This window comes from Lactuca serriola, chromosome 4 (genome assembly GCF_051521515.1).
Source record: "Lactuca serriola cultivar US96UC23 chromosome 4, Lser_US96UC23_V15, whole genome shotgun sequence".
In the NCBI taxonomy this organism is placed as follows: Eukaryota; Viridiplantae; Streptophyta; class Magnoliopsida; order Asterales; family Asteraceae; genus Lactuca; species Lactuca serriola.
The window spans coordinates 261661746-261683483 of NC_136411.1; the positions used below are offsets into that span (position 1 = coordinate 261661746).

Here is a 21738-nt window from a genome sequence, read left to right on the forward strand (position 1 = left end):
GGCCTTGGTGCCTTGGACCCTTGAGTACAGTGAGGAAAACTCACCTTGAACTGCCGAAACACTGTTGTTACCCTTCTGACTGCTATCTGACAATCCCCACACCACTGCTCCTCTAGCACCTCGAACTATCAATGCCACAAAAACACTTAGCCCCAAAACAATATCCTTCTAAGGGTAAATTGACCATTTTACCCTTAACCCAATCCGGTCCATGACTAAGGTCCAAAATCACAACATGAAAATCCCAACACTAGAAAAGCTTCTCAAGCCCACTAGTGACCCACTAATGGCCCAATTGCTACATTGGGCCCAATCCCTTAATGGGCCTCACCCTAAGCCCAAATTATATTCCTTGGCCCATATAATATGATTTATGTGGGCCCACTAAGACCCAAATACCCAAACATGCCCCAAACCACGGCCCAAAACTCATGACCCAACAGACAGGGTTACGTAGGGCGTACATCAATGTACTCTTAGCATACAGGCTCGATGATGGTATGTTGGGTGTACCTGCACGTACGCTCAGCGTCCTCATTAAGTGCTTAACACTCTAAACCAGGTGGTAAAATCACATATCCAAGTCCATTAAGATGTCTTAAGCTATAAAGTCGGCTACTTGGTGGCTTGCAACCCACCAAATGAACCCAAACTTGAAATATAAGATCATACTTCCATAAAGGTGGCTAGATCTCATGCACGATCACAAATGAGCCCTAAAGGTTGAAAATTTACTGCATAGAGGACTCATATGATACTAAGGGTGGCAACCCTGGACTTAGAAACGTGCTGGAGTCATAAAGATGCATTCTTGGGACCAAAAAGTCCATAAAATTGTACCAAGAGAGATCTAAGAGATTATTCATCAAGATCAAAGCTTTTTACCTTGAAGAGGTCCGAAATGAAACACTTGTCCCAGATCTATAAGCTCTAGCTTCCAAGGTTCCTCTTTCCCAATCTTCTTCCTTTCTCTTCCAAGCTAAAAACCACCAAGATGAGCTTTTCAAGGCCAAGATCTCTAAAAATGGAGGTTGGAACGCTTTAGGGTTTCTTCTAAGGTTAGCGAGGCTGATATGGGGGCTAGGGTTGAAGCCATTATGTTCTATCTATAGTGGCTCAACCCAAATTAGGGTTTAATGAACTTTTACGTACGCTAGGCGTACGCCTCACACCTCCGCGATCAAAAGACCTGCTATGCTGGGCGTAGCCACGCGTGTCCAAAAGCATGCATGCCCCTTTTCTTGTCAACTTTTTCCATTAATGCCATAAATGTCAATATCTTCAAGGTGTCATAACTCCTTTATTCTAAGTCCGTTTTTGACGAACCTTATATCCACGAAAAGGTGGCGAGAAGCCCTACGCTTCTAGCAAGTCACCCCGGTCGGGAACCTTCTTGAATGAAACCCGTTGCCCATAAAAGGCCGAAATGCCCTTACTCTTGATCTCGGGAATCCACAAATAATTACTTTTAGAACGGGGCGTTACATAATCATACTAAAGACTAGATGGCCTTGAATGCGATGTTCTTCAAGCGTCAGAAAGTTATGACACTTGTCACCACAGACCTGCCAGTCTAGCTGTTGCAAGCAGCTCAGGTGCGGGTTTGTTGGACCCAGTATAGATCTATACACAACTATCACGTTCTCCCCCCAGGAGATTCTGATTATAACTAAAGGACTTTTCTGTGGTACTTAGAGCAAGTAAATCAAGAAATCCTCCAAGGATTTCTTTATATAAAAGGTTGCTGGAGCAACTTGAGAGTTTGAAGTGATGTGTGCATTGGCTTGTGTGACGTGCATAAGGTGGAAAATGAGAGGGTGACACATGGAAGGCAAGTGGGCACACTTGACCCACTTTTGGGGTAGAATACTCCTATTATTATAAAATAATGATTTTTAACTAATAATCTTTGAAAAATAAATAAAATATGAGTTCTGGGGGTTTAAAATGGTAAAAATATGAATTTAGTGAAAAACTCCCTTCAAAAACGTCAAAAACGGGCTTAGGAAGCGAATTTGGTCGAAAACCGGACAATAGGGACCGAACCTGCGAGGTTCGACTCTAAGAGGATGAGAACCGAGAGAAGGGAAGAAGGAACCGAGAGGGAAGGAGAATAACCGAATGTGCGAGGGGGAGGGCCGAAGGTTAGGTCTCGGTCCGAAGTAGCTGGGGAACCGAAATAGACCGAACCCTCGGTCCATTTCGGCTGAGAGGGTTTCGGTTCTGATGCATGTTCGGTCCGAGAATGGGAGGTTCGCTTCTGACAAGTTCACTTCTGACAAGTTCGCTTCTGACAAGTTCGGCTCCTAAGAGGTTCAGTTCCTAAGAGGGGTTTCGGTTCCTAAGAGGTTCAATTCCTAAGAGGTTCGGTTCCTGTAACATCCTAATTCGGATGGTCCATGATTAGGGTTCGTGGGCCACGAGCCGGGCATGAGGAAGTCTCGGGTTGTGGCGAGTTTCTGGAATCGTAAAGCATCTCATCACCTTTCCATAGGTATGAGGATCTTTGGAATCGGAGTTTATCAAAGAAGCTATGGAAGTGTGAAGATTTGGCAAGATGAGCCCCTAAAGTGGAGAAGTGTGGCAGCGAAGTACGCTGGTCGTATGTATGCGTACGCTTAGCGTACAGATGCACGTGTTTCTTAAGCAAGAGCCACCTAGTACGCTGGGCGTACCAGGGGGTATGCTAGGCGTACTAGGCACAGAAGGAAACCCTAATTAAGTGAAGTGTCCCTATAAAAAGAAAGAGATGGTCTCATTTCTTGCCACCTTCCTTAGTTATTAAACCCTCTCAAACCCTAATATCCGTTCTTGAAGCTTGTAGTGTCCATGATGAGCGTGTTTGTGTTCTTGTGGACTTTTAAGAGTTAAGAAGGAGCATGGAAGGGAGTGAAGTTGAAGAGCAGGCTATGGATCTGAGCTTTCTTGGGGCTAGAGCACCATTTGAAGGTATAAAGCTCCAAGCTTTCCCTCTCTTTTGTTTTGTGCATGTCAGGGTCAATTTTAGGGTTTTTGGTCCCAAGCTTGAGGCTTTATGAGTTGATGCACTCCAGAGCTTAATAACATGTCCTTTTAAGTGTTTCTAGTGGTGGAGAACCGTAAAAATAAGGTCTTGATCGTGTGAATATACCCATGCATGAGTTATGAGCATTTTGGGTTAAGAAAGTAAGAGTTTTTATGTGTTGTGACCTTATCAGCCATGCAAAGGCTTAAAGTCGATAACTTTAAGGAGTAGGAGATGTTAGGAAGTCTAGATCCAAGAGATGAGTTAATGTATTAACGGGTTAAGACCAAGAAATTGATTTAAGCAAAACTGAGAGTACGCCCAGCGTAATCCTAGTACGCCCTGCGTACTGGGCTGAGGTCCCCGATCAGAATTGTGCATGCTTGAGTACGCTGAGCGTACCAAAGGAGGTACGCCCCGCGTAACCCCTCTGTGGGCTTTTGGGCTAAGTGATGTTTTAGGCCTTGAGTGTTGAGCTTGGAGTTTGGGCTTCATGCATAGAGTCTTGGGCCAGCAGAGTGTATATATGTGCTTTGGGGCCCTTGGTTTGGGCTTGCCTTTTTGGTTGGGAATTGGGTTGTGTGAGGACCCATTTATTATTGGGCTTTGGTGGGCCCAAAGGGCTTAGGGTATTAATGGGTTGTTAGGTGGTCTATCTTTAGACCCAATGAGTGAAGGTTGGACTTAGCTCCTAATTGAGATTTATTGTGGGTTTGGCACAAAGTTAGAGTCATGTACGTAGCAGCAGTGATTATAGGAGCTGTTCTTCATCCGAGGTGAGTCTTCTCACTATACTTTACCTAGAGTGGTAATTAGAGTTATGTGACAGCGTATTTTGTATGCCATTTATACGATGTGATACATTGCATTATTTCTATGTGATTTATGCTATGTATATTACAGAGTTTACAGAGTTATGACCGGAACGTCCATAGAGTTAGGACCAAAGGGTCCACAGAGTTATGGGATTGGAGGGTCCCACTGAGACACATTGACCAGAGGGTCAAACAGAGTTATAGCCTCGAGTGGCTAATATGTGTTGTATGTGGTATTTTGAGGAACTCACTAAGCTTCGTGCTTACCGTGTTATGTGTTATATGTTTCAGGTTTTCTTATTTGGTTCGCAGGACGGCACCGGCTTGATTGTACACACAAGAGAAAGAGTTAAGAGGATCCTGGATTATCATTTTATTAAACATGGAGCTATGTTTTTGTGATTTTATAATGATGTTTTGTGAAATATGTACTGAGAATTATAATTTTTCAAAAGAAAAATTGTTTTGAAATTTACGGTATTACAGTTCCTAAGAAGGGTTTCGGTTCTATTTAGCTGTTTTTCGATATAACTCACTGTTTCGAGCGGTTTTTGGCCAATTAAGGGTCGGGATGACTATAAAAAGTTGAGGGAGATTTTGAGAGAGATTTGGGAGAGATTTCACATACTTGGAGAGATTTGGGAGAGATTTCACATACTTGGAGAGATTTCACATACTCAGAGAGATTTCACATTCTTGGAGAGATTTGGGAGAGATTTCACATACTTGGAGAGATTTCACATTCTTGGAGAGATTTGGGAGAGATTTCACATACTTGGAGAGATTTGGGAGAGATTTCACATACTTGGAGAGATTTGGGAGAGATTTCACATACTTGGAAAGATTTGGGAGAGATTTAACCTTAGCCATTATTATTATATAATCTCATAATGCAAGGTTCGTGAACCCCGTTATGCTTCGTTTATGATTGTTTTAAGTCCCCGAAAGGGTCCTTAGTCGTATTTTGATGCGTTTAACTCCCATTTTAGGGTTTTTACATTGATAACACATAGATTCTTCGAGACACTAGAATCCTTGACATACAAATGCACATTTTATACATAGAATAAGTTTTAACATTCAAGTACAAATTAAGTTGACCGGTTTTGACTTGTTGACCTTGACTTGAATTTGACAGTTGTCACAATAAAGCTTCAGATTCTTCAGATATCCGTTACTCTGAAGACATGACTTGACATTCCTATCCTTTTCCGAGGTTGTTGACGAACTTCAGGTTGTACTCGAGAGGAGTTCTGACTATACCATGTTGTTCACAACGATTTTGTAACGATTCGAAGTAGAGGCTACTGATTCACCGAGATTTATGGTGAATGTATCAAAGTTGTTTATGACAGAAGTCAAGTGTTTATCCTTCATGTTTTCAGACCCTTTGAACAAGTCTTGAAGAGTGTCCCAAATCTTTTTGGCAGATTTGCACAACTTAATGTGCTCAAAGAGAGATAGAGGAACACCAAACACCATCTCTAAGAATGCAATATGGTATGAATAAATCTTTTCGGTGTATGATTCAGTAAGAGGTGTTCGATGTTGTTCTTCTTGACCCATGAGGGTAGCAGCAGTATCTCTGACCAATTGTGTTATAGGAACATGAAGACCTTCTTTCACAGATCTCCATATCTCTTCACATTTTCCTTACCAAGTAAAAATCTCTCCATTCTAACTTTCCAGTGATCATACTCTTCAACATCTATCAATAGGGCACGCATTGAGTAACCCATGTTATTTGCTATTTGTATTGAATACATTTGTTGAGTTTGATTAGGAACGGTCATTGAAGTTAAGTATTAGAGCATAAGCGATATATAGAAGAACTTTTATCCTGAACACATAAATGATTGAGATACCAAGGTAATCTCAGATCAATTGTAGTTTGATCTTATGGATTCAAAGGACAACCACTTAGGCTCTGATACCAATTAAAAGGCAATACTTAGTGTGCGGACAAGGTTTGAAAACTCAAACCTTAAATTAACTTAAGATCAATGGATGTTGATAATATTATGGTCCAGTCAAGTCTAGTAAACTAGTCTTGTCTTGAAGTATGAAGATCAACAAAGTATTTAACAAAATCTTTAAGATAAAATGAGTAGGAACAAAGTAAAGATAACTTAAGAACGATGAGAATGATAGGGAAAGAAATTTGACTTGTAAGATATTTAGTATTTAATGTGAAAGAGAATATTGCTTCAAAACAGTTACAATGCATGGACGACTGATCTCCTTAAATAGGAGAGGGGAGATAATAAGACAAAATACAGGAATTACATGGAGAATGTAAATCTGATAAGTCAGAAAAGCTGACACACAGGATTTACTCGATTTTGTCCCATGAACTGTAAAATCAAACAAGTACTAAATGACAAGGAACATTAAATTCTTTTATAGACTTAATAACATTGAAAACTAGGAATGTCTCGGATAAGTCTTCATCTCAGAAGAAGCTTGACTTTGGAACCCTTCACATCTCAGAATACACTTGGACTTCAGTTCAGGTTTAACTTTGGATTGTTAGAGGTTCACTTTCATGTATCAACAGTTACACCGACAGAAGGCGTTCCGAGTTAGAGTTCCTGGTCGAGGATATGGTTTTGTTGAAGGTATCACTCTGGAAGGGTGTTATACACTTTAGGAAGAGGGTCAAGTTGGGTTCCCATTTTATCGGTGATCCCTTTGGATGACATTCAGGTTGATGAGCGTCTGAAATATATGGAGAGACCGGTATCGATTCAAGACAGGAAGACAAAGGCCTTGCGCAACAATGTGTTACATTTGATCAAGGTCTAGTGGCAGCATCGAAAGGGTTCCTAGTGGGTTCGGGAGCCCGAGGCGAAGATGCGTGAGCATTACCTGGAGCTATTTGCAACATCGGAATTTGAGGATGAAGTTTGATTCAAGTAGGGGAGAATTGTAACACCAAGTCCTTCACATAAACTTTCATCTTTGTTTAAAATATAAACTTTGGGATTTTGGCCAGTATGCAGGGCGTGATGTAGCCTCCTACGCAGCGCGTAGGAGGAATATTGGATTCGAGGATTTAATGAACTATGTCCTATGTAGTTCAAGCTATGTAGCACATAGCGCCCCAGAGCACAAACCCCAATTTCGGGGTTTTGATCCATATTTAAAGGCTCTAACCCCCTTGAGGGCTTCTATTATCAACCTCCATTCCCGTTGAGTAGCCATCTCGAAACCCTAATCTTTATTTGTGAGTTTTGAGCTCTTTTGAGTGTTTCGTGTTCATCTTTGAAGGAAGGTTTCCATTAAAGAGCACTTTGGAAGCTTCAAGTCTTATAGATCTAGGACTTGCATCTCATAAGTATTCTCCAGGAGGTAAAAAGTTCAAAACATGATGAATGTCTTGTTAGATCTTGTTAGTTTTTAGGTTTTTGTCCCTTTTGTCCCATATTCTTTGTCTAATTGGGTATGAGCTACTCCAGATCTTATGAGTATCATTTTCAGAAATTTTTGTGTGCATGGAGTCATAAAAATGCAATCTTGGTCCTTTCTTTCCATCCATCCATGAGTTATGGAGCTTGGGGTTGTGTAATAAGCTAGGGTTTTGGATTTGAACTCTCTTTAGCCATGCAAAGGCATAAAGTTGGAGACTATGATTTGGAATGCTCATTAGGGTTAGATCTAAATGGTGGAAGGTCTTAAGGAAATAAGTCCTTAATGTGAAGTTTTAGGATCTGAGGCGTATGCAGTGTGTAATCTAGGCTACGCCCCGCATAGCCTAGTGGACGTCTTATGGATAAGGCTCTACGTCATGCGTAGAGCTAGAGTACACATTGCATGGGTCAACAGGAGTTTGACCTTTGACTTTGTGACCCATTTAACTTTTGGTCAATTGTGAGGGTAGGTCTCGGGAAGGGTAAAATGGTATTTTTCCCTTAGAAGAGTTATTCTTAGTCTAAGTACTTGTGGGTTTAAGATTTTTACCTCGGTTTTGATTTAAAGCTTTTTGAATTAATAGTGTGAGGAGTTCGGGTGACAACAGCTCTAGTTCATGTTTTCTCTGACAGCTGATTGAGGTGAGTTTTTCCTCATTATATTTGTAAGTCGAAGGCACCAATGTCGGCCCACTAGGTTGTATGATGTATCCTGATATACAAGATGTTGTCATATTGTAGTGTTCTATTAGACTGGTAAATCTGCATGATTATCTGTTTGTTGGTTATATGTTTATCTGTTGCATATGTCGACACAATACGGTTGGGTTGAGGCAATAATGTTTTGTGCAGAAGCTAAAAAACATGGGAGCAATCTATACATAAGCTGAGGATCGGGAAGGCAAACCAGACTTATGTTGTGGGCTCTGGGGCAATCCAGACATAAACTGTGGGCCAAGAGGGAAATCTAGACTTATGTTGTGGACTCAGGGGTAATGCAGGCCAATGGTTGTGGACGCGGTATGCATGATGTTATATGTTTGTGTGGTGGTATTTTGGGGGAACTCACTAATCTTTGACTTACAGTTTGATTTTATGGTTTCATGTACATCCGAGGATAGGGGCAAGGCGAATGCGTGATTGTACACATCATTCTTAATATTTACTTGATTTATGATTTTGGGATACTCTAATTATGATTATGACTTTTGGAAACTGTGTTTTGAATGCTTTATGGATTTTGATATGGTTTTAAAAATGAAAAATTTTGTCATAATTTTTAAGATGTTACAAATATAAGTGAAATATAAGGTTAATAAATATGACATAAAAAGTATATTGCTATTATCTTTCAAGGAATATAATAATGATACAATGCTTTGTGAATAAAAGGCAAGGTGCACTACCATTTTGTCATAGGACTGAAACTTATTTTAGTAATAAAAGTGAAATATAAGGTTAATGGATATGGCAAAGAAGGTACATTGCTATTATCTTTCAAGGAATATAAGTAAGTTGCTTCTAACAATTTTTGTTTACTAACGGGCAAAAGGTAATCTTTGACTTAACTAACTTTTGAAATGCAATAAATTGAAATATAATTTTATTTATAGTTAGAAATAATAACATATTTTTATTTTTTATCCAAATAAACAATGTGTTATGGCTTTTTAAGCCAATAAACAGCGTATATTATAGTTTCACCACAAAACAACATATTATCCGAAATTAAAAGTAAAGAATGGCTAAACTATTAGTTTTAGATGAAGATGATAAACTTACCAATAAAACATCAAATGTTGTATACAAAAAATCTTTAGAAACTTATGAATTATGACTACCTCTTTTTATTTCATTATTATTTTTTTATTACTTAAAATAGCTATTTATTCATAATTTCAATCTTATCTTATTGAAATATTGTTTTGAATTTCTTAATCTTTATTACTAACTATTTAATATTTCTTTTATTCTGAGTGTATAATACACGAGTTTCTGATTAATAACTATTATAAAATTATAAAAAAAACATCTAAAACTATAATTTTTATACCATAATATAATATTTCCTTTAAAAATAAATCAAAAGAAATTGGATTACTTATTATCGTTACTTTAACCGAGTAAATTCAATACCATTTGGCTCGGCCCACTCTTGCCTTTAGAAACACTTCTAACTAGGGATGAAAGTGGTTACAAACCCGGACCGGTTTATGTAGACCCGGAAAACCCGGAAACCGGAATTGACGATTTATAAGAACCGGACCGGTATACGGAAACCAGTTCCGGTTCGATTCCGGTATCAAACCAGGTAAAGTGGGTATGGAACCAGTTGAAACCGGAAATTGGCATTTAGAACCGGATTCGTGTATTAGACCCGGAAATAACTGGCAACCCGCAATTTTTGAACAAAAAAAAAAAAATTTGTTGTAATCGAAAGATAAATACTAAAAAGTATCATTTTGTAAAATAAATGTTAACTCTTTTGATCCACTTATATGTGACTTTTATTTGTTGTTTCTTCGTTTCTTAAACCACTTATATGCAAACCGTCAAAAAGTTCGTCGTTCAAATGATCTCACTAAAAAAAACCCACACCAATTCTTCCATCCAATGTTTTAAAACCCGGGTTGACCCAGCAGGTTCAACCGGTTGGACCGTGACCCGGGGTAGAAAGCAGGTCAATTGAGAACGGTTTTTTATAAAAATACGGACCGGATCGAACCGGCCGGGTTTCCCCTAAACCGCGGTTCGACCGCTTATGTCGAACAGTTAAAACCGGATTGACCCATTTTAATAGGGTTTGGATAGTTGGATACAAGCCGTTTGCGGTTTCTTCAATGTTTAAACTTTGTGGACATCATATTATTGGTTTTATATGTTTATGCATTATGCAGGAAAGTAAAAATATATAAAAATAGAAAAAGACAATAAATCGGATTGACCCGATGGTTCAACCGGTTGAACAGATTGACCCGTGAACCGTTCATCACATCGGATCAAATAAAAACCCGGGTTTTAAAACATTGTTTCCATCCATTATTAATCTCAATTAGTATTTAGTAACACTAACATAGACCTAAAAATACCACCCCTAACAAGCCTAAATGTATTATAAAAATATTTTATTATGCATGAGCTGATGTAATTGTCGTCTTTGTATTTTTCTCTGCAATTTTGTCATAACGGATCATAATCTTTTAACATTTAGAAGAACAAATGTCCCTTCATTCATGGTTTAGACATTGTTGATTGGTAAAGTGAGTGGCTTATCTCAAGATCTAAAATTTTCCTTCACAAATTAAACACAAAACAAAAAACCAACACGTAGAGGATATAGTCTTGGAAACTAGATTTGGCATGCATTTTATGAATCCAAAGGAATCCATGTACTGAACAGTCAACGATATTGTCTTTGCTCTTCATATTTTTTCTTAAAAAAAGCTATGATATACTATAATAAGGGAAATTGATGCAAAAAAAAATTATGAAATGTCGATTCCTAATTCATTAGTAGGCATAATCGACCAGTAACACTTCAAATCCTGGTTTAGGGCCCAATAAACCGGTTCCATTTTTTTTATAAATCTGGTTCTGTTCATTAAACCTGGTTTCGTTTTTTTTTTTTTTTTTTAAATTCGGTTCTAAAACCCGGAATACTCAGAACATGGATAAGACTAATTTTTAAACCGAATACCCGGACCGTTTAAGCATTTTCCGGTTATACCGATTCCGGTTCTATAACTCATCCCTATTTCTAACCTTTATTTTTTTTAAGTTTTTCTTTTTTCAATTTATTTGTTTATTATTCTTTTAGATTTTTTTATTGTTTTTTGTTCTTGATTGATTTTATATTGAATAAGTTCTTTAACGATGTTAATTTAAATGATAAGAATCTTCTTTCTCTTTTGAATGTATCTTTAAAATATCAATTGTTTTATATCTTTCTTTTAACATAACAAAAATATGTTTTCTATAGGTGATATTTAGGGAAATCTTCAGAAAAATCTCAATATTTACGGAAAAGTTATACTTCAATCCAAAAAAAAAAATTGAACGAAAAAGTCCTGAAAACCAGCAAAAATTTGCAATTTGACCATTTTTGACCGGTTGAAAACGGTACCAAATTAATTTGGGACTATTTCGTAAACTAATCCAAAATATTGAGACTTTTCTGTAAACAAAAAATATTAGGATTTTTCTGTAAACAAAAATATTATGTCTTTTCTACAAACAGAACCCTTATTATTATTATTATTATTATTATTATTATTATTATTATTATTATTATTATTATTATTATAAATAAGAATACTATTTTTTCAACTTGTTATTATTAATATTGTTAATAATACATATAAATGCATTAAATGAAAAAAATAATATTAATGAGATTGTTTAAGGGTGGAGGTGGAGGAGATGGTGATGCTTTTAGCATTGAAATCGTGAATGTCTGCTTGAATAGTTTTATTTTGTATATGGTCATTTCATATTTGTTATTATTGTTTTCAATTCAAAATATTAATACTTAACAATTTAAAAGAAGTTGCATATTAATAGTTTAAGGTAGTATGGTTTCTCACTTTGTATATAAAATTGTTTAAGGTAGAAGAGTTACTTTCCAAATCCAACAAATTCACTACAAACATTTGCACAGGTAACTCATATCAAAATTCAAAAGTATTAATTACAATATTTTGTTTAATAAAAATTAATAAGAATAATTCAAAAGTATTAATCAAAATTCAAAAGTATTAATCTAAAAAACATTTTCTATTGCTTTTTATTAAAAAAAGATATTGTAATTAATATTTTTGAATTTTGATATGAGCTACCTATGTAGATGTTTGTAGTGGATCTGTTGGATTTGGAAAATAATCCTTCCAGCTTAAACATTTTTATATACAAAGTGAGAAATCATTCTAGCTTAAACTATTTATAAACAATTTTACAAATATGCAACTTCTGTTAAATTGTTAAGTATTATTATTCTGAATTGAAAACAATAACAACAAATGTCAAATGACCATATACAAAGTAAAAATATACAAGCAAACATTCATGATTTCAATGCTAAAAGCATCAACATCTCATCCACCTCCACCTTTAAACAATATCATTAATATTCTTTTTTTATTTAATGCATTTATATGTATTAGTAACAATATTAATAATAACAAGTTCAAAAAATAGTATTCTTATTTATATTTTTAATAATAATAATAATAATAATAATAATAATAATAATAATAATAAGGGTTCTGTTTGTAGAAAAGTCCTAATATTTTTGTTTATAGAAAAGTCCTAATATTTTTTGTTTACAGAAAAGTCTCAATATTGTGGATTAGTTTACGAAATAGTTCCAAATTAATTTGGTACCTGTTTCAACCGGTCAAAAAGGGTCAAACTGCAAACTTTTGCCAGTTTTCGGGACTTTTTCATTCAAAAAAAAATCTTGGGACTAAAGTGTACATTTTCCGTAAATATTGAGACTTTTCTGAAGATTTCTCGTGATATTTGTTAACTTCTGTTAAACTTTTAACAATGCACACATTATATATACCCAATACATCATAGTTTATATATGTATAATTGTTTTATATAATAAATATTATAAAATATAAATAAATAAATTTTTAACAAATATTATAATATATCAGTAAATAAATTATGTTTTATAGGTCCTTTTTATTTTATAATAATAATAAAATATTTTAATATGTGATATTTGTTAGTGACTTTCATTAAATTATTTTTTAAACAAAAAACACATCACTTAAAGAGATGTTGTAAAAAGAAACTATAAAATAAGTTTATAAAAGTAATAATAAATAAGTTCATTTTTTTTAAAAAAAAAAAAGGTGTAAAAAATTAAAAGAATTTGTAAAAAGTAATAAAGTTGTAAAAAAATTTTAAGTAAACCGGTTTAAAAAACATAAGTTGTAAAAACATTTTTTAAAACTTCATAAACTTTTTTTTTAAAACATCTAAAAAGAAATCATTATTTTTAAACAATTTTACTTACGTTTCGAACTTTTCTAATATTTTTTATGTTTTTTTCAATCTTCATAAGTTGTAAAAAAATTTAAATATGTTGTAAAAAGACATTGTAAAATAAGTGTAAAAAATTGCATAAAAGAAGTATAAAATTTTATTAAAAATAGTTTGAAAAAAATTGTAAAAATTTTAAAAAAAAATTGTAAAAAGTGATATTAATCATTACTTAAAGTATTATATCTTAAATAGTTAACAAATTATTAACATAACAATTTTTTGAGGTGTTTTTTAATAAAAAGTATCTATTTAATAATTTGAGGTCTTTATTTAGATATTAGTTTATAGCCCATAAAAATATGGTTATAAGATTAATTAAACTTTCATATTAAAAATCATAATTATTAATCGATTATTTTAAATAAATTATTTTACTATAGAAAGATAAAGAGATTTTTTTTAAAAATAATTAAAAAAAATAAAAATAGAAAATAAAAAATAAAAAACAATCTTCCTTATACAAACCCGAAACTTCCTTTGTTTTGTTGTGATTGCATGCTTCATTTGTTTCTTTCGATTCTAAACCCCAAGAATAATCATATATACGCAAAACTAATGTGCTACTCCCTCCGTCCCAATATTATTGTTCACAGACAAAAAACACATAAATTAAGAAAAGCATTAATTATCACTAACTTTATATAATAAAATGACAGTTTTGTCCTTAATTTGTATTTAATGTTTCATTAAATGCTTAGTTGGCTAAATAATAATGAGGATGTATTTTTATAAAAATGTTATTTATATTTAGAAGTGGATATTTTAAGACAAACCAAAAAAAAAAGATGAACTATAATTTTGGGACAGAGGGAATATATCGTTACTAAAAAGGGATAACTACTATCATTACTGAATAAATTTGCTTGGTTGATTGAAAGGGTCAAATATCACCAAACTTTACTTTTCAACATTTTGGTGTCATGTTGGCTCGTTCTCGAACATGTCACAAGCGAGGCCTAATTGGATTAAGACTTTTCATTTATATTTCTTGGGCTAATGTATTATTATAAAGTCATTCCACCCAAATTGTGCTTGGTCTGATTTAGAAGAAGTCGCGTGTATGGTGTAGCTTTTCGAAGTCAAATTGGTCAAACTTACTTCATTGTATATGTAATCCATAAATTCTGGTTGAATTGGATAAAATATTAAGGACATTTTATAGCAGTCATTTGATTAGGCTGGTGGTGTGGTGTTACATTTGTCATAGTCTACGTAGACGTTATGTCATTTTTGCCAAAACTTACCATTTGCTAGGCATGGATTGCCATACTTGTCATGCTAAATATGTAATATTATCTATAATTAATTTAGAAAATAAATATTGCAAACATATTTTTTTAAAACTTAAATTCCACTAAAACAAACATAGAAATTAAAAAAATCACACTAGAAATAAAAAATAAAAAATAAAATAATAATAGAAAAAAAAAACATTAAAAATATCACCAGAATACTAGAAATTCAGAAACATCACACTAGAAATTCAAAAAATCACGCTATTTGGGGCTCTGACTCGCAATTTGCCAAAACTCAACAAGCTTGAAATCTTTGTCAGTTTCAGCACGGTAAGCCTCAAGAGCATTTTGTAGCAAAATATTTTCGTTTTCACCATTTCCGGCATCATGCACCACCCTACGAAACACAATAGTAAACCGAGTTGCGAGTGTATGTGCGTTTCTCCATTTGGCGTAGAGTAAATCTTTTCTTCGTGGTTGAAGGGCTTGGCGGTTGTATATTTCGGCGACTACTCGAAAAAGTAGTTGAAGGGTAGTCACTGTGGTGTGGATCTTCTGCTACATCAATCCATGAATTAATGAGTAAGATCTCTTCTTCGGTCGACCAAACAATAACCATTTTTTGGGATGAGATGTAGAAAAGAATGGAAAAATAAAAAAATTAAGAGAATATAATTAAAGAGATTTGAATAGAGTGAAGAGTGAATAAAGATAAGGGTATTTATAGTTGAAAATTAAGGGTTTAAAATCTGAAATTTTGGGAAAAAAATGGTTATATTTTTTATATTAGGTATTTATTGGAAAGAGGGTAATTTTTGAAAACAAAAATGTTTAAATAATAAATAAGTTAAAAAAATAAAAAAAAAAAAAAAAAAAAAAAAAAAAAAAAAACTCTCACATCTGTTCGTCCTCGCCGAGTTGGCGAGCCGAGCTCGGCATGTCGAGGGCTCGGCCCGGTTCGCCGAAGTAACCAAACAGAAACCGAATGCCACACCAACCAGCTTTATACGAATTAATATATACTCTGTAATTGTTAATAAGATCTTAATAACGGGTAAAATATTTGTTTTCTTTTAATGAGGTATTATTTAAAGCAATTATATATTTTTTTCAAAAATATGTTGTACGAACAAATTCTATCTTCGGGATGAATAAATCATAAAGAACCATTTTATCTTTTTTTTTTTCTGAATTAACAAAAAATGACTATCAGTTTGTGAACAGTAGTATTTATAAATTACGAAATACAAAAATAAAATAAAAAAATGGAATACTTTAAGAAAAATACATTTGTAAGAAACAATTATACAAATTCAGTCATAAACAGATAACTATAATTTGATAAACGTTATTAATTTAAAATTTTGGATTGAGAATGTTATAATTGTTATAAATACAAGCCTCCTATGTCTCATTTTTCCCATTTAAAAAACAAAATCCATACATAATAATACATATATCTAACCAAAATAAACTTTGTTCCACTTCAGTTCATTAAGGAAAAAGTTGATAAAACAAAAGCATTGAAAAATACTGAATTATAATATCCGACATGTCAAATTACAAAAGAAAAAAGTGATAAATTCAATGAACATTCTTCTACTTTTAGTTACCAAACATAGTCCATAAAACGACAACAATGCTTGCAAAATTTGTATTCTTAATAGCCCTTCAGTTTTTGAGTCGTATGAGAATATCCTACACACCACAAGGGGCAAAACAGTCCTTTTCCTATCTCGATCCAACAGGTATCATCTTGACAGCAGCAGCAATCGGCATACCCAGAAAACCAATAGCAACACTTGCAAACCACTGATGAAGACTAAGAGGAGTCGTGTTTGCAAAAGTACCCAAAAACTCGATAATAATGATCTGAAATACAACAGTCGCAGTCAAAACAGCCAGAAAGACATAATTTTTCAATATTCCTTTCAACACGTCTATCTTCTCCATCTCTCTAGAGCTTATCTCATTAAACACCTGTGCGAAAAACAATAAAGAAATTAACAAGGGTGAGATGTGTTGATGTTTGAAAGATTGAGGGGCTGATTATGTAACCTGACAGAAGACGAAGGTGTTGAAGATGAGTGTGTTGAGAAGTAAATCAGAGTCGGAGTCGTTGAGGTTGAAGGCGGTTTTTCCTTGTGATTGAAGGAACCAAATTACAATGAATTGGTACAAGGATTGTCCCATGATGTTTCTCCACATGACGTTTGTTATAAAATTGCCTTTTCTTCCAACTGGTGATCGTTTCATTAACTCATCGTTTGGTGGTTCTGTGGCTAATGCAAGTGCTCCTAATGTGTCCATTATCATGTTCACCCATAGTAGCTGTACAGCTGTCAGAGGTGCACTTCCTGAAAAGATTATTTTTTTAATAGACTTTTTCACAAAAACTTAACTTTTGTATCCTGTAAATGATATTTAGTTATTTACCTGTGAGACAGGCAGAAGAAAAGTTGACAATTAGGGCAACAACATTGACAGTGAGCTGAAACTGAACAAACTTCTGAATGTTGACATAAACAGAGCGACCCCATTTCGCAACAGTCACAATTGTAGAGAAATTGTCATCCAAAATGATGACATCAGCACTCTCTTTCGCCACCTGAATATATTTTTTTTAAATCTAATAAATAATATTAAATTTAAATTTGGTGTTATTAATTATTTTTTTTGTACCTCTGTCCCTGCGATTCCCATAGCAAGACCAATATCTGCTTCATGAAGAGCTGGAGCATCGTTTGTGCCATCTCCTGTGACAGCAACCACTTCTTGAAATGTGGTTCTTAAGTGCTTCACAAGTGTATGCTTATCCATTGGTGAAGATCTAGCCATCACCTTGTATTCAAATTTCAAACATACATACATCATTATTTTAAACAATATACTTATACTTTCATTTATTTGTGTTTTATTTATAACATCATACTTCCATTTCTTTCTATTACAATATTCTACTTTAAATTCTTCAGTAAATTACACGAATAGTCCCTATGGTTTAGGGTAATTTGCATGTTTGGTCCCTAACTTATTTTTTTAACTTGGAAGGTCCCTATTGTTTGTTTTTGTTACGCGCTTGGTCCCTGTCTTACCTAAAAATACTATTTTGCCCTTGATTTTTTTATTTCTTTAAATAAACACACCCCCAATCCCACCCCCTCACCTTACCTTACCTACCCCACCATTTTTTCTTATTTAAATAATAGTCTTTTTAGGTAAGATAGGGACCAATCGTGTAACAAAAACAAACAATAGAGACCAAACGCGTAACAAAAACAAATAGTAGGGACCTTCCGAGTTAAGAAAATAAGTTAGGGACCAAACACGCAAATTTCCCGAAACCATAGGGACCATTCGTGTAATTTACTCTAAATTCTTTTCTATATAAACACATTGTACTTTATTTACAGTATCTACTTTCTTAGTAGGAAATTACAATACGAAATTATATCAGTGAAAATTGCTTTGTATTTGGATGGCTTTGCTAGTATTGGGTAAAGAAGCAAATACCTGAATTTTAGGAATAATTTTAAGCAACTCCTCTTCACCCATTTCACGGAAATCTGGACCTTCAATGGCTAATCCATCATCAGTCAATATCCCACATTCTCTAGCAATTGCCTTTGCTGTGTTGATATTATCACCTGTAACCATACGCACAGTAATCCCTGCGGATCGACAGATTGCAACAGATTCCTTCACACCTGGACGAACAGGATCCTTAATTCCCACAATCCCAATCAAAGTATACCCCTCAAATGGAATCTCATCTTTCGAATGGAATTCATTTCCCAATTCCTTATAACAAAGACAAAGAGTTCTAAGAGCTTCATTCGCCAATACTTCAATTGTTTCCTTTAAATGATTGTTTAATTCTTCATCAAGAGGAACCACTTCACCATTCCCATTCAAAACCTTATCACATGCTCTCAAGATTATTTCAGAAGCACCTTTACAATGTGCCCGAAAATACCCTCCAGGGAGTTCCAAAACCACAGCCATACGCTTCTTTTCAGAGTTAAACGGTTCCACTTTGACCAGCTTTGACTTTTCAAGCTCCACTTGTTTTTCTTTAAGCATGAGGCCGAATTCCAAAAGGGCAGTTTCAGTAGGTGTTCCGAGAATTTCAGTCTTGTTGTTTTGAGTCTTCACCACTTCCCCTCCAGTATTGTTGAAAATCGACTCGACTAGTAACCCGAGGGCAGAATCGGAAATTGTGGAACAAAATGTCGACACCCCATGGTTCACTTCTCTTATTTCTCCACAAATCCAAGCTTTTACAAGTGTCATGTGGTTTGTAGTTAGGGTTCCAGTTTTATCACTGCAGATATTAGTAGCAGATCCCATGGTTTCACAAGCTGCCAAATGACGAACAAGGGCACGATCATTCATCATCTTTTTCATGGCAAATGCAAGACTTAATGTCACAGCTAAGGGTAGTCCTTCGGGAACTGCAACAACCACAATGGTGACTGCTATAGCAAAATACTCCAACATCTCAAGGGCATTTTCGCCATTCCAAGTCCAATGGGATCCTTCCTCCATCTTTCTTACAAACAATCCTTGAACCAAAACTGCAAAAGTAATAACAGCAAAAAAGAGTCCAATCTTCCCTATAATTGTGGCTACTCCATTAAGTTTAACCTGTAATGGAGTCTCATCATCTCCACCTTCACTTAATGTTGCCATTAGTTTCCCCCATTGGGTTCTCATTCCAACAGTGGTAACAACCATTTTACATGATCCGTTTTGAACTTTAGTTCCAGATAAAAGAAACGGGTTTTCAACTGTTACAGTTCTTGGATCACTTTCACCTGTTAAACTTGATTCATCTATCAGTAGTGAAAATCCAGAAACAAAAAGTCCATCAGCTGGGACTTGATCACCTACAGCAAGGTGCACAATATCACCAACAAGAAGATCGTATATTGAGATCTTTTGTCTGCATTCGTTTCTTGTAACTTGAATTGTAATCTTCTTTTTCTCTTTATCTAAATCTTTGAACTGTAAAGATTGCCTATAGTCACTTGTAGCAGTGACAAATACTACCAATAGTATACTTGCTACAATCCCAAGACCATCATGAGCACCCTTTGGCCACCCTTCCATTGTAATGCCTACAATTAAGGAAACAAAGGCACATAAACCGAGTATCATGAGGGTTGTATCTTGTAGAGCTTCCCATATGTAAACCAAGAAGCCCTTTGATGGGCTTTCTGTGAATTGATTAATTCCATAAATGTCTTTTCTTTTGTTAAGTACTTCCTCAGAAGTAGATATTCCAGTGGTGGTTGATGTGGAAATCTTTTTCACAATTCCTTCAACTCCATCATGAGCTTTTAACTTCTCCAAGCTTCGGCCTTCAACTATTGATCCTAATTCGTCTGGACCAATTTGGAAGCCTGCAGCTTTCACTTCCTCAGGTACACTGTAAGTTATACCTGCAAGCATTTATTGTCAACATGTGAAATTCTATGATAATGGAATATGGAAGGTGGGAGTTTCAATGTGGAGATGCATACCATTGAGAAATTGAATTGCTGCATGTGAAACCAGCATCAAGGTTCGTAGACTCTCCTACAGATAGAGCCTCATGTCAGGGTTACAGCTTGAATTGCACATTAAAAAAGAAACGAAATGAAAAAGTCTAAAGGAAAGCTACCTATGTGCAATTTTGATATATAATGGGACCTAAGTTATACTTTTCTTAGTAGTAACTATTAACTAAACACACTTTGATGTATTTCCCATCATAAATAATCACATATTATCGGATTTAACCAGTTATGTGGTTAAGTAGGAAACTTTTTAAACACATCTCCACAGCAAAAAGGCATGAATTACATCAAACAGAACTATATAACATGGAAGCCACAAGATGATTGAGCTCCTCAGATCTCAAGCTTAATAAGATAGATGCATATGTTATCAATATTTTCGGAAACAAATAGGTCTGGTGATCATATAGGATATAGCCAAACAACCTAAAGGTACCATGTTTTTAAGGTAATTCCATAAGTTCGATCTTGCTCTAGATGCACTCAAATCAACATAAGCCTCAAACAGGAAATTTATTTAAGAAAATGCTGCTTGTATGTAGTAATTACTAGTATGAAATGGCTCAAAAGAAGGTAAACAGCAGTGTATTTTCCCGTTTGATTATCATATCAGAGAGCTGTATCCAACCTTCACAATTTAGTTAACATAAGTCATGAATTTATTTCGTTGCCGTAGTAGAAAAAGCCTTGGTTTGTATCACTGATAGAAACCCAAAAACCCTGATGCGTCTCCTAATGGTCAAAACCTTCCAGTTAACTCGATTAACCAACCAACCACAAATCAACAGTCGGCTAGATTCACTTTAAGCTCAACACAAGAAGCTAAATAGCAAACGCAGAACATAGGTAACGAAAATAAAACAGATGTGAGAGAGAGTATGAACCAGATTGGATCGTTGAATAGCACGAGCTTCGAAACGCTTGGACAGATTAGCAGTGAAACGAAAACGTCGTTTCCGATTCTTCACCACCCAACACAACTTCCTCCATCTCTGTAACGCTTCCTCCGATGAGTTCTTCGGCTTGACCTCGAAATTATCATTCAAATAGCTCTCCATCGCTACTGCTTCAACGAAACCGGTGCTTGGTTTTTCAAAATGGCATCAGATTCAGAAAAGCAAAACACAACTGAAGATCTTTTGCCACTTCGCTTGTACTGTGCTAGACTACGGATCTGGCTTTATTAAAAATTGATTTGTGTTAGATCGTCGATTAGGTAGATCCTTGAGGATTTTGTAAGCGAAATGGAATGAAAATATAAAATTACAGTTGAAGTGATTGGATATTTTGAAAATGAGAGAGAGGGAGTTGACCTTTTCTTTAGTTTTAGGTTACAAGAAATACACGCACAACTCCACTAACTCCGTTGTGTGGTTTTAACTTTTAACTCCGATTATCCAGAAATGGTGCGTGGGCGGTGGGTCAGGGTCAGATTTCAGAACACCCGCGTCTTCTTCCCGGTTGATTGGGATGACGGTCCAATTAAACTTGGAGAACAATTTTGACCAAAACAAAACACATGTTATTAAAACTCTAGAACTATTTTGACAAAAACAAAGGACATGTTGTTAACATGATTTGTTTTTTTTTTAACCGGCCAGTAAATAATAAATCTATTATAATAAATAAATATAATTTTACTATGTATCAATTTTTAAT

General features: G+C 34.8%; 1 protein-coding gene across 2 annotated transcripts; it reads right to left on the reverse strand.

Moving 5' to 3' along the window:
- Positions 1-16028: 16028 nt before the first annotated feature.
- Positions 16029-21533, reverse strand: LOC145096986 (calcium-transporting ATPase 1-like). Of its 2 annotated transcripts, XM_079034411.1 has the most exons (8): positions 21393-21533; positions 20964-21253; positions 20044-20098; positions 18032-19962; positions 17201-17359; positions 16955-17126; positions 16577-16875; positions 16029-16498 (listed from the first exon to the last, which is right to left on the reverse strand). In XM_079034411.1, exons 2-8 carry the CDS (start codon positions 21135-21137, stop codon positions 16250-16252), a joined length of 3039 nt encoding a protein of 1012 aa, XP_078890537.1. In that variant the 5' UTR covers positions 21138-21253; positions 21393-21533; the 3' UTR covers positions 16029-16249. The 2 variants fall into 2 exon arrangements, with proteins under 2 accessions (XP_078890537.1, XP_078890536.1); XM_079034410.1 differs by lacking the exon at positions 21393-21533 and having other exon boundaries at positions 20964-21275.
- Positions 21534-21738: the final 205 nt, after the last annotated feature.

Excerpts from the sequence above, each read along its gene's own strand:
- LOC145096986 (XM_079034411.1), bottom strand. The coding sequence starts at position 21,137 with ATGGAGAGCTATTTGAATGATAATTTCGAGGTCAAGCCGAAGAACTCA. Across the intron at positions 19,963-20,043 it reads AGCAATTCAATTTCTCAATG|GTATAACTTACAGTGTACCT; the intron begins GTATGCATCTCC and ends AAATGCTTGCAG. Across the intron at positions 17,127-17,200 it reads TGGGAATCGCAGGGACAGAG|GTGGCGAAAGAGAGTGCTGA; the intron begins GTACAAAAAAAA and ends AAATATATTCAG.